Below are 13,321 nucleotides of genomic sequence, written 5' to 3' on the forward strand. Positions count from 1 at the left end.
AAAGAGATTTGACAGGTGTCAATGAGGAGACTTTTGAGGAGATATGGAATCAGTGGTGACCATTTTAAGACTGGATTGAGGCTTATCTACTTTAATTCTTCCTTTTACACATTGTTGATTGACTTGTAGCAATTTCACATATACTTGCTAGCCCACCCTCCATGCCTGTTCTGTCTAGAAAGAAAAGAATCTTTTTTGCTTTGAGGAGATTCTCTCTTAACAGCAATGATGCTGAGCAATGCTTATTTCAAAATGCATACTCTTATTTATTTGAAATGAATTACTCATTCTTTGATTTCTTAACATTTCATTGTTCCAGTGGATTTAATCATGGTCAAACTGAAAGGTAATAGCTGAATTTGAAAAAGAATCAACAAAAATCAAGCCTTCCTATTTAATTTCTAAGTTCTATATGCAGCCTTATTGGAGAGGGTTAAAATCATTCCTTAAGCATTAATTTATGTTTTTCTTTTATAGGCCATCTTAAAGAGTTTTTAAATGTTAACTATTATCTGTGACTATTAATAAACAAACTTGTTCTCTGCCTCGATCTTCTCACCTGAGACCAAACACATTAGCACTTGCCTTTCAGATCAATTCACCAGCCAGGCAAAAGGGATGGTATTATTTTGTAGTTTTGGGGAAGGGGTCCACTCCTATTCTCTTCTTCCCTATTCTTTACCTGTGGTTCTAGTTTGCTACTTAATTCTGTTCCTTCTCTTCCTTATCCTTCATATTCAGAGCGCCAGCACTCTTTTAGAAACCCCAGAGAATGAGCTGATCTGGAGCCAAGAAACTCACCCCTCAAACAGGGATGCCCGGGCAGGCACTTGAGAGGGGGCAAGGAGAAGAGGTTTACAGGCTGGGAACCAGGGATGCTTAAGTAGAGCACAGCAGGAAGCCGAGTCTAATGTCAGTTGATTTGTTTGCTGTCTATCCATCCTAAGTGCCATTAAGTAATAACATGGGTGTAACTGGCTAAGCACCCTAAATGCAAATGTCTGTAAGATAAAGTGCTGTAAGTCAAGGACTGCCTATATATGCATTTACATTTATTTAAGAGTATTTCCACAATGCTGCAGGCAGCTCCCAATAAGAGTACATCACCTTGCTTACAAACAGGTGGTCCTTGTGTACTACTGAGACGCAGAGAAGTGACTATTATGTTACATGAAAATATCTTGAATAATATGAAATTTTATGGCTGATGTGAGATGCCTGATGCATGAATACACAATTAAGTTAATTAACACAGCCAAACCCTTAAATACATCACCCTTAAGGACATAGAGCTTATTATTCTTATAAGGTAATGAAGTATCATTCAGCAGCAGCATCTAGCACGAAAAGTTTTTTTAAAAAAAAGATTCATTTTTCCTATTTGCACAATTTGGCAGGTTTTGATGAAACTCAGAACAGATGAGATAATTCCCCAAAGGAAAGACCACAACTTGGAAGTCATACAGTGAAAGCAAAGTGTGAGTTGCTCCCCTTATTGAGTACTAAATAACATTACACTTGCTTTGTAAGGAGATGCTTGTAGAGAATGGAGTTGTAAAATGTAAAGGAGTTAATAGCTCCAGTAAAATCTGGACACACTTTCCAGGGGTTGCTAGGACACAAATGTAACTATCAGTGTTCATTATTTAGATCAAGTTGTTTCCAAAGCAACTTTGACAGTTATAAATAAGACTCAGAAATGTTCAGTTAGGAAAATGGAAAAAAAAAAAGATAAAAATAAATGTAATCTGAATTGCTTTAGAAAGCATTAGGCCATGCAGGAATTAATGAGGGAAAGAACAGGGCGCCTTGATTAGGGATTTTGTGTATTAAAAATATTTAATTTCCAAAGGTGATGTCCAAGTTTACATTAAATATAAAATAAAATCTGAATTGCTTTTACATAGCAGGACAAATAAGATTTTTTTGCAAGTGGTTTCTATTTTTAGCATATTACATATACAAAATGAGTAGAACTAATCCTGTAATAAACCATGTTTTCTGGATACTGAGTCTAAGTAGAGACTTTCAGAGCAATAATGGAATTATCACTTTTCCCTTTAATATGTCAAGCAAGCTAGTCAATTACATTTGACAAAACATGACAAAAATGTCTGCCCTGAAGCTTGAACTTGATTTTAGGGAAACAAATAATGTAGAGAAAGGAGAAAGAAAAAAGGAATTCAGAAGTAGAAAGGCAATGACCTAAAACATTGTCTGTACAGTTGCAGAAGTCTTACTACTTTTGTTCTGAAAAAGAACATCTAAAGACACAGAATAAAAAATTTTCTGACATAAGTCCCCATTTCAGGATGGGAAAATGCTCCCCACCAAATTTATAAGAACGCACCAAGCACTATTACCTTTGGCAACATCGGTGGCCCAGGTCATAATGTGATCCATATCCATCTCTTCACTTCTGTTACTATTAATGTAATCATACAGTGATCCCAGAGAAGCATACTCTATTTTAAAAGCAAGATATACATAATATTAAAACCAAAGTACATTTCAGAAATAAGCTTTTATATTTTCCTTGGGAAAATATGTTAAAAGAATTTAACAAAAGACATCAAAAGTAGATAAAAATTGTTCCAAGCTATAGTTTCTAAAAGTTATTATCATCCTGGAAAAAAATTTGTGAAAGACACCACCACTGACATAGAATGAATCATAAACTTCAGTTGAGCATCAAAAGCCATTTAGCTGGAAGTGAGAAACACAAAGAGGTGTTAGAAGAATGTATTTGAGACAAAGGTACACATGTAAATAGGCATTTTAAAAGTTGTTATTCTTATGAGATACATAACATTAAACACATAAATCAGAGGGTTTATGTGGCAATGTAAACAAATCAATCCTTTTTGCAAAAGGATTTAGAAGAGCTTTCAAAATTTAAGCACAAAAGATCAAGTGAGAAAATTCCTTTAAAAATAGCTCTACTTGGCCGGGCGCGGTGGCTCACGCCTGTAATCCCAGCTCTCTGGGAGGCCGAGGTGGGCGGATCGTTTGAGCTCAGGAGTTCGAGACCAGCCTGAGCAAGAGCGAGACCCCATCTCTACTAAAAATAGAAAGAAATTATATGGACAGCTAAAAATATATATAGAAAAAATTAGCCGGGCATGGTGGTGCATGCCTGTAGTCCCAGCTACTCGGGAGGCTGAGACAGGAGGATCGCTTGAGCCCAGGAGTTTGAGGTTGCTGTGAGCTAGGCTGATGCCACGGCACTCACTCTAGCCTGGGCAACAGAGTGAGACTCTGTCTCAAAAAAAAAATAAATAAATAAAAATAAAAATAAAAATAGCTCTACTTAAATATAAATTATGCACCATAAAATCCACCCACTATGAGTATATAATTTGATGATTTTTTTGTACATTCATAGAGTTGGGCAACCACCACCGTAATGCAGTTGTAGAACTTTTCTATCACTCCAAACAGTTTCCTTGTGCTGGTTTACAGTTAATCACCACTCTCACCCCAGCTCTAGAATCTGCTTTTTCTGTCTACAAATGGGCCTTTTCTGCATATTTCATAAAAATAGAATCATTGAAATTGTGGTCTTTGTGTCTGACTTCATTCCCTTAGCATGTTTCTAAGGATCATTCAGGTTGTAGCATGTAGCAGTACTTTATTCCTTTTATTTTTTACAGTTACTTATTTTATTCCTTTTTATTGCTGAATACTATTCCATTGTATGTATACTACATTTGTTGTCTTCATTCACCAGTTGATAGACATTTGGATTGTTCCTAGTTTGGAGCTATTACGAATAATGCTGCTGGGAACATTTGTGTGCAAATAAGTTCATTTCTCTTGGATAGATTCTTGGGAGTGGAATTTCAGGGTCATATGATAAGTTATATTTAACTTTTTAAGTAACTATCTTAAAAAGAACTGCTTTTCAAAGAGGTTGTACCATTTTATATTCCCACCAGCATTGTAAAAAACTATATTTCAGTTTTTCCACATCCTCACCACCACTTCGTATTGTCTCTCTTTTTGATTATGGCCATTCTAGTGAGTATAATTCTAGTGCTATCTCATAGCACTATTAATTGGCATTTCCCCAGTGACTAATGAAGTTGAGCATCTTCTCTTGTGCCTATTAGCCCCTTGTATATATTCTTAAGCAAAATCTCTATTCAAAGCTTTTGCCCATGTTTAAGTTGGGTTGTTTTATTGAGTTCTAAGAGTTCTTTATTCTAGATACAAATCTTTTCTCAGAAATATAACTTGTAACTGTTTTCTCCCAGTCTATCCCTTGTCTTTTCATTCTCTTAAAAGCATTTTTCAAAGAGTAGAAATTCTTAATTCTGTTGAATTCCAATTTATCATTTTTTCTTTTATGGTTTGTGCTTCTGGTGTCATATCTAAAAACTCTTTGTCTAACCCAAAGGCATAAAGATTTTCTCCTGTTTTTCTTCTAAGAGTTTTATAGCTTTAGCCCTTACACTTAGGTTTATCATCCATTTTGAGTTACTTTTTATGTATGGTACAAGGCGTAGGTCTAAGAATTTTTTTTGCATATGAATGTCTAATTATTTCAGCATAATTTGTTGAAAAGACTATCCTTTACCCATTGAATTGTGTTAGCACCTTTGTTGAAAATTAATTGATGAGTGAGGTTTTTTTTTTCCCTAGACTTTTAATTTTGTTCCATTGGTCTAATGCCTATGTATATTGTGTCAGTATTGTATTATGTTGATTACAGCAGATTTATAATAAGTTTTGAAATGAGGCAGTCTACGTTCTCAAACTTAATTCTTAAAACCGGGTTGGCTATTGCTAAGTCTTTTGCATTTCCATGGAAATTTTAGGATTGTCAATTTCTACAAAAAAAAGTCATTTAGGATTTAGATAGGAATTGTGTTGAATTTATGGATCACGTGGGGAGAACTGCTATCTTGACAATACTGAATCTTCCAAATCATAAACATGTAATGTTTATTTATTTAGATCTTTAATTTCTCTCAGCCATGTTTTGTACTTTTCATTGTACAAGTCTTATACTTATTTTGTTATATTTGTACTCAATTATTCTATTCTTTTTGGTACTATTGTAAATGGAGTTATTTTCTTAATTTCATTTTTAGGTTATTCATTCCCATTATATAGAAGTACAGTGATTTTTATATGTTGACCTTGGATCCCTGTGACCTCATTAAACATGTTTATTACTTTTAGAAGATTTTGGGGGGTATATTTCTTGGGATTTTCTAAATACAGTTTGCCATACAAGACAGTTTTACTTCTTCCTTTCCAATTTGGATGCCTTTTATTTCTTTTTCTTTCCTGATCACACTGGCTAGACCCTTCAGTATAACGTTGAATAGATGTGGTGAGAGCAGAATCTCTTTGCCTTGTTCTAAGCCTTAGGGGGAAAAAATTCAGCTTTTCATCATTAAGTATAATATTAGCTGTGGGATTTTATAGATGCTATTTCTCAGGTTGAGAAAATTCCCTTCGATTTGTAGTCTGTTGAGATTTCTCATTATTAGTGGGTGTTATGGTCTGTCAAATGCTTTTTCTGACATATAAGGTTTTTGTCTTCTGTTCTATGATTTTATTACCTATTGTGGCACCTTACATCAACTGATTTCAGACGCTAAACCAACCCTGCATTTCTGGGATAAATTCTACGTGGTCAAATTCCACTTTTTATAGATGGCTGGACTCAGTATGCTAATATGGTTAAGGATTTTTGCATCTATGTTCATGTGGGATATTTTCTAATAAAGTATGAGAAGAACTGGTGTTATTTCTTCTACAAACATTTGATAGAATTCACCAGTGAAATAATCTTGGCCTACGCCTTTTTTATGGAAAATTTTAAATTACTAATTCAATTTTTTTAACTTATTATAGGTCTCTTCAGATTTTTTGTTTCTTTTTGAGTAAGTTTTGATAATTTGTATTTCTTTAGGAATTTGTTCATTGCATCTAAATTGTCTAATTTGTTGACATAAAGTTAGTCATAGCATTTCTTTATTTTTAACTTCTTTTTTTTATTTCAGGAAATTATGGGGGTACAAACATTTTGGTTACATGTTACGACTCTGCCACATCCCAACCATGATTTGAAATGTGTCCTTTCCCGCCCTACAATGCTCACCACGTCCATTACTTGTGAGTTTACCCATCCCCAACCCCCCTACCCCCAAAGTATATTACTACTGTGTGAGCACCTTAGTGTTGATCAGTCAGTGCCAGTTTGATGGCGAGTACATGTGGTGCTTATTCTTCCATTCTTGTGATACCTCACTTTGGAGGATGGGCTCAAGCTCTATCCAGGAAAATACAAGAGGTGCTAGGTCGCCATCGGTTTTTATTTTTGACTTCTGTAGGAGCAATAGTTCTGCCTTTTGTTTCATTCTTGATTTTGTTTTCTCTAGCTTCTTGGTCAATCTAGCTAAAGGTTTGTCAATTTTATTGATCTTTTCAAAGACCAAACTTTTAGTTTCACTGATTTTCTCTATTATTTTTGTGTTTTCTATTTTATTATGTTCTAATCTTTATTATTTCCTTTCATTGGCTTACTTTGGTTTTATTTTGTTCTTTTTGTAGTTTCTTTAGGTTGAAATTTAAGTTATCCATTTCAGACCTTTCTTCTTTTTGACATAGGTATCGAAAGCTATAAATGTCCTTCTGAATATTGCTTTATTTGTATTCTATAATTTTGACATGTTGCATTTTTCTTTTATTTCGGTGCAGAATATTTTTAAATCTATTGTGATTTCTTCTTTGACTCAGTAGGTATTTACAAATGTGTTGTTTAATCTCCAATATTGTGGCTAGAAAACATACATTGTATGGTATCAATCTTTTCAGATGTATTGAGACTTATTTCTTGGCCTCCCTTATGATGTATCCTGGAGAATGTTCCATATATACTTGAAAAAATACATACCCTTTACATGTGAGTTAGGTAGAGTTGGTTGAGAGTGTTCTTCAAGTCTTCTATATCCTTGTTGATTGCCTGTCTAGTTGTTCTATCAATTAACGATTGAGAGTCAAATATTGAAATCAGTTATGGTTGAATTGCCTATTTCTCCTTTTAATTCAGTCAGTTTTTGCTTCACATACTTTGAAGACCTAGTGTTAGGTGTGTACACATTTATAATTGCTATATCTTCCTTATATATTGATTCTTTCATCATTATAAAATGGCCCTATTTGTCTCTAGCAATATTTCTTAAGTCCATTTTGTCTGAAATTAATATAATTACTCCAGTTGTCTGATAGTTATTGTCCGCATGGTATGATTTTTTCCATCTTCTTACATTCAAGATATCTGTACCTTTGACTCTAAGGTATGTCTCTTGTAGACACTATATAGCTGGATCTTTCTTTTTTATCCAGTCTGACAATCTCTGCCTTTTAACTGGGGTGTTTAGACCCTTTATATTTAATGCAATTATTAATATGTTTGGGTTTACATTTGCCCTTGTGTTTTCGACATAACTTCTGTCCTTCTCAGTCCTCTGTTCCTCCTTTACTGGCCTCTTTTATGTTAAATATTTTTAACGTATCATTTTAATTCCTGGTTGATTATTATTTCTTGAGTGACTTTCTTAGTGGTAGCTCAAGGCATTACAAAATGCATTACATTTAGCACAATCTACTTTAGGTTAATACTAATCTAATTACAGTAATAACATAGAAACTTTCCTCCAATATAACTCCATTCCCTCCCTTATCGTTTATGCCATTATTATGAGACATATGCCTGTTTTAAAATCAATGAAAATCACCAAAAACATTTGCCTTAAACACTCTTATGTTTTTAAAGATGTTATGAGAAGTAAGAATAAATATATTTATGAAGTCTTTTATAGTAACCCAGATATTTACTGGAAATTTTCCATACCCTTTATTTCTTCCTATGAATTTTAATTACTATCTGATGTCCTTTGCCCCAAGGACTTCCTTTAGTATTTCTTATAAAGCAGGTCTGTTAGCAACAAATTCTCTCATTTTTCTAGCCAAGAATGTCTTTATTTTTATTTTATTTTGTTAAAAATAATTTTGCTGGATACACCTTTTTCTGTTAGCACTTTAAATGTCATTGTATTGTCTTCTGGTGTCTATTACTGTAGATGAGAAGTAAAGTCAGTTATTAATCATATTGCTGCTCCCTTGTATACAAGGAGTTATTTTTCTTTTACTGCTTTCAAGATTTTTACTTTGTCTTTATCAACAGTTTGACTGTGATTTAGTGTGCGTTCTTTTGCATTTATCCTGCTGAGGGTTTGTTGAGCTTCTCAATATGCACATTAATATCAAATTCAGGAAGTTTTTCGACATTGTTTCTTCAAATATTTTTCTAATCCTCCTCTCTTCTCTTTCCTATTACACAATCATTCATATAGTTGATATTGTCCCAAAGGACTTTGAGGTTTTCATTATTCTTTAAATGTTTTCTCTTTTTTGAATTACATAGTCTCTATTAATATAGCTTTAAGTTCACTGATTTCTTTTCTTGTGCTATCTCAAATCTACTGTTAAGTCACTCTAGAGAATTTTTCATTTTGATTAGTATCTTTTTCAATGCTAGAATTTCCACTGGGTTCCCCCCTGCTCTTTTTAAAAAATAATTTCTATCTACCTGAAATTCTCTATTGGTTGATTCATTACTTTCATGCTTTCCTTTAATTCTTTAAACACAGTTTCCTTTATATTCTTGGGAGATACTGATGCTTTGAAAGCTTTGTGTGTTAATGTCTGGGGACACTAAGAGACTATTTCCATTGATGGCTTTTCTCTTGAACATGGGTTATAAACATTTCTGTGTCTTTGCATGTCTTTTTTTTTAATTGGGTAGTTTAGATAATGTATTAATAGCAATTCTGAATTCTAACTTTATCCCCTGAAAGTTTTTCTTGATTGTGTTTGTTTATTAACTTGCTTAGACTAAATTTATTAAATCTATATCTCCCACATTGTGTCCCCAGCTGATAGCTATGCTTAATTTTTTGTGTTTTTTTTTTTTTTTTTAACCTTGCTTTTATTTCTAAGCCTAGCCTTTTAGGGGCTGTCCTACAACTGCACAGATTAGTGATCAGGCAATGATTATAAGGAAGTTGTGCTCAAATACCTTGGGCTCATGAATTTGCATGTAAGTAGCGAGAATATATTCAAAGTTCAGGCTGTTTTCAAGTCTGTCCAGGTTTTTACTTTTCACTGGCTTTTTTTTTTTTTTTTTTTTATCTCCTTCACTAATGTGCATAGCAACATACAAGGACTTACAAGGAGTATGTGGATACTTGGGCCTTCTCCACTCTCCGTTTTGGATATGTGTGGCCTCAACCAGGAATATATTTACCCAAATCACAACCCTCAGTTCAGACTAATAGAGCTACTAGCCATCCCTGATGTCTGCCACCAAGAACATCACTTCCACTGACAATACTGCCAGATGTGAGCATGACTCATTGTTTCAAATCTAGTGAGTACCCATCAACTGTGGCAACAGTGCTGCCAATCCTCACGGCCTGCCCTGTGCTGACTGAGCTGGGTTGGAGGTAGGGGGAGAAAAATGAGAACAATCCAGGCAAGAGCACTATATTGATTCCCACTATTACCCAAAACTCCATGGTTTTTCAAGCATACACACTTCTCAGATTGTGGTATGCCTTTGGTGAGTGCTGAAAATTTTGTCCAGACTTATAGATACTTTTTGTAAAGAGAACTTGCTGACCTCCTAATTCATCCATAGCTGGAAGTTCCTTCCAGAAAATTTCTTTTTCATGTTACAGGCCAACTTGGAGAAAAGTTTCATTTTTGGTAAGCTGGGAATTACCTAGTCAGAGCTTTAATGATTTGTAATAATTAGCATCATCATAATGTTAATGTCTATAATTTCAAAAAATAGCTTTAAAAATTTTTTCTATCTGTAAAGACATAGGTAAGAACAATATTCTTATCAACTAAAGTTGATTCATGCAATTAAATGTATGTTATCATGAGAAATTATTCCTTGGGAAAATACTAATACTCATGGCAAAACATTAATTATCTCACTGGATAAGACTCACATTTTTTGTGTGTGTGTAATTTTTATTTTGACATCAAATTATGTAATAGCTATCAGTCAAATAGCATAAACTTATAATACAATGATAATCTTAGATTAATAAAAGAATAGCAAAGAAGAAAAGAGCTGTAAGTTTTACTATTAAATAGCTTGGTCCAATTAACAATAAAGGTGTTAGTAACCTATACCAGTGGTCCCCAACATTTTTGGCACCAGGGACAGTTTTCATGGAAAACAATTTTTCCATGAACTGGAGAGTGGGAAATGGTTTGGGGATGATTCAAGTGCATTACATTTATTGTGCACTTTATTTCTATTATTATTACATTGTAATATATAATAATTATTCAACTTACCATAGGTTCGGGACCCCTGGCCTATACTACCTACCACATATTCTAGACAATCAAGCTCCTTTCTATAAATAAAAACATCTCTGGTGATACACCATTTAAATCTTCTCTGGTTACTAAAATAGCATTTGGTAGAAGATTATTTCATGACCTTTGAGAATAACTGTATATGGCAAATATAAAGTAAGGTTCATTTCTATCACCAAAAAAATTATCCCTCAGAAAAGAGTGAGTCAATTTATATTCAGGTACTTCCAAAATCTTTCATATTTTAGGGAACTCTCTCAATTACTTTATTTTCAACAACAAAACACTGTTTGGGGAAAATATATGAGCTTGAGAGTACTTTCATCAAAGCTAGTTTCTGAAGGCTCATAAAGATCACCTACATGAATAAGACAAAAAAGAAAGGACGGAAGGCAGGGAGGGAAGGAAAGAGAGAAACAAGGGGTGGGTCTGGCCCTCCTCCTTCCCCCCCCCCCACTCCACCCCAGGCACCCCACGTAAAAAATATTAATAAAATATTTAAAAATGTAAACAAAAAGGGACAGCAAAATTTAACACAGAGTAATTAAACCTGGAACTATAAGCTCTCAATTGCAACTATGGGATGTCCCTGGAAACAAGTCTTTTAAAGATCACTTTAAAAGGCAATTAGTTATGGTTACAAATTTACCATACGGGACTAAAATATCCAACAATCCTGTTATGTCACTGGGTACTTGTAGCTTGAGATAAATATCCAGAGACAGAGTCATACAGAGATCCAAAAACTACTATATTTCAAACATCGACTACAGTGAAGATAATATACTCTGAAAACCATGTTAAGATAACTTAAAAAGTCATTACAATGATAATAAAGAAGACATGGATGCAGAAGACACATGATTAAATAAAACTATTTCATGAATGTGAAGTTGCAAGAAAAGTAATACTATTGCATTTATTTCATATAAAATGTGATCTTTATGTGGGTAGCTAAACTAACATATTAATATTTTAAATGGGCATTTAATTCTTTTATCCTTTTGGTCTCCTCATTGGAAATTGAGGACTCAGTAGATACACATATGGTTACATGCTTTTCACACCATTTAACTTCTCTTAATGGAGTAGTTCATTGGACTTTAGTATAAAAGTATTTAATTCTTTTTTTAAAAGTCATTAAGAACCACATTAAGCAATCATTTCCTTTTGATTTCTAAGATAATTCTCCCCTTTGAGTTTTATGGTGACAATAGCTGGCTTTGAAAAATGTAAACAATAATCAGTATTGTTGAAACCAATACCATTACCATGAAATCTCTTTAAAATAAAATATCACCAAGACCAAGCTTAGTTTGGATTATAACTAAAAGAACAAATGAATTTGAGCAAATGTCTAGAATTTGTTATAACAAAATTTGACACCTATCTCTAATTGGTAATCAAAAATGACTAGCACAATATCAAAACAGGTAAATTAGACATATCTGTGCTTAAAATAAATCAAGACCAAGTTAAAGGAAATGAGAATGGGCACTTAAAAATTCGTATCTTTTCCACGGTTGAGTTTAATGAGAGTTTGGGCCTGCTGACAAACCATGCAGAGCTAGTACCCTGTCTTTGAGTACTGATAAGAGATAATGTAGAATAGGAAAAACCTTAAGAGCCCCTGAGCACAAAGATGCAATTCCCTAGGCCTCTAGGATCCTAAATCACTTTCCTCTGGAACCCTGGGACCCAGTCTGCCACCCTTTCTTTACTCTTAGATTACCAAAGACTTTGGGTGGGGGTTCCCCTTTGATCAGCCTTGCTACAAAAGAGCTACATGATCTAGTATCTAAGAATCCCTTCCTTCCTTTGTCTCCCAGAGGTTCCTCCTGCCCTCAAGGATTTCTGTTAGTATATTTATTTTAAAAACTAAAAGAATGGGAGTAGTACAGAATGAAGAAGTTTCCAAAGATCAAAAAAAAGATGATCCTTTATTTTATTTTTTGACTTTGGAGTCTGCAGCTTTGGTTACCTCATTTCTTTGTAGAACTGGAAGAAAGATGTTCATTTCCCTTCCAGGAAGGAATAAATTGGCAGCGACCTTTTAGACTCTTCCCTAGGGACCCTTATATGCAGGTTTTATGAATCTGTGATGAAAAGTTTTAGCAAACACACATGCACAAGTGTACACATACACACTCTTACCCAGAGAGCGTCTATTCTAGTCCCTTCATTCAACATGAGAAAACTGAGACATACAGGGATCATCAGTGACCCATCTTGATTGGCAGAATCAAGACATGATCTCACATCTCCCAATTCCCATTCCAGTGCCCATTCCATTCCGTCACTCTGATAAATCATTCTTTCAAGCCTTTGGTATGAGTGAGTGCAGCTGCCTGCTGCAACAACCTTTTCTATTAACAAAAAAATTCAAGTTCAATGGATTCAAGACACTCAAGTTTCCTCCTCAGAGCCTCCAACATCTAATAAAGATCAGGAGGTTCATGGAGGGGTATCTAGCAAGGCTGGGTGAGCAGGGTCTATCTGCCTGCTTATCTTTATTTTTCTCTTAACCGCCTCACACTAGGACTTGTGCTCGCTTCACGTGGCAGGTTAAGTGCTATCATTCCTCATCCACATGATCCCTTAACTCCCAAATCTGGCTCAGGTGGCAGATGTCCTGCTACCCATGCATAGAACGTGGCTTGATCCTAACGCTGCAGAGGGTTGGTTGAAAAGGTTCACATAAACAAACATTTAACTAAAACTAACATCTCTACGTACAAAAATAATCACATCAAATTAATATATTTTAAACCACCAAAACTTGGCTAATAGGTCTCTACAACAATCAACCTCACAGGTCAATGAGAGAGCTATAAATGCAGAATTTACTGTTATCTCACAATTCTGAAACTTAAGTTATTTTAAAGAAATGTTTAATGTTAACAGT

General features: G+C 34.3%; 1 protein-coding gene across 3 annotated transcripts in view; it reads right to left on the reverse strand.

Annotated features, from left to right (window-relative positions):
- The window catches only part of MAP3K20 (mitogen-activated protein kinase kinase kinase 20), a 168,007-nt gene that overhangs the window by 76,431 nt on the left and 78,255 nt on the right, over nt 1-13,321 (reverse strand). For all 3 annotated transcript variants that reach the window (XM_069470849.1, XM_069470839.1, XM_069470858.1), the window contains exon 4: nt 2,364-2,465. In XM_069470849.1, coding sequence (XP_069326950.1) covers nt 2,364-2,465 — 102 coding nt within the window. The remainder of the gene's footprint in view (nt 1-2,363; nt 2,466-13,321) is intronic.

This window comes from Eulemur rufifrons, chromosome 1 (genome assembly GCF_041146395.1).
Source record: "Eulemur rufifrons isolate Redbay chromosome 1, OSU_ERuf_1, whole genome shotgun sequence".
In the NCBI taxonomy this organism is placed as follows: Eukaryota; Metazoa; Chordata; class Mammalia; order Primates; family Lemuridae; genus Eulemur; species Eulemur rufifrons.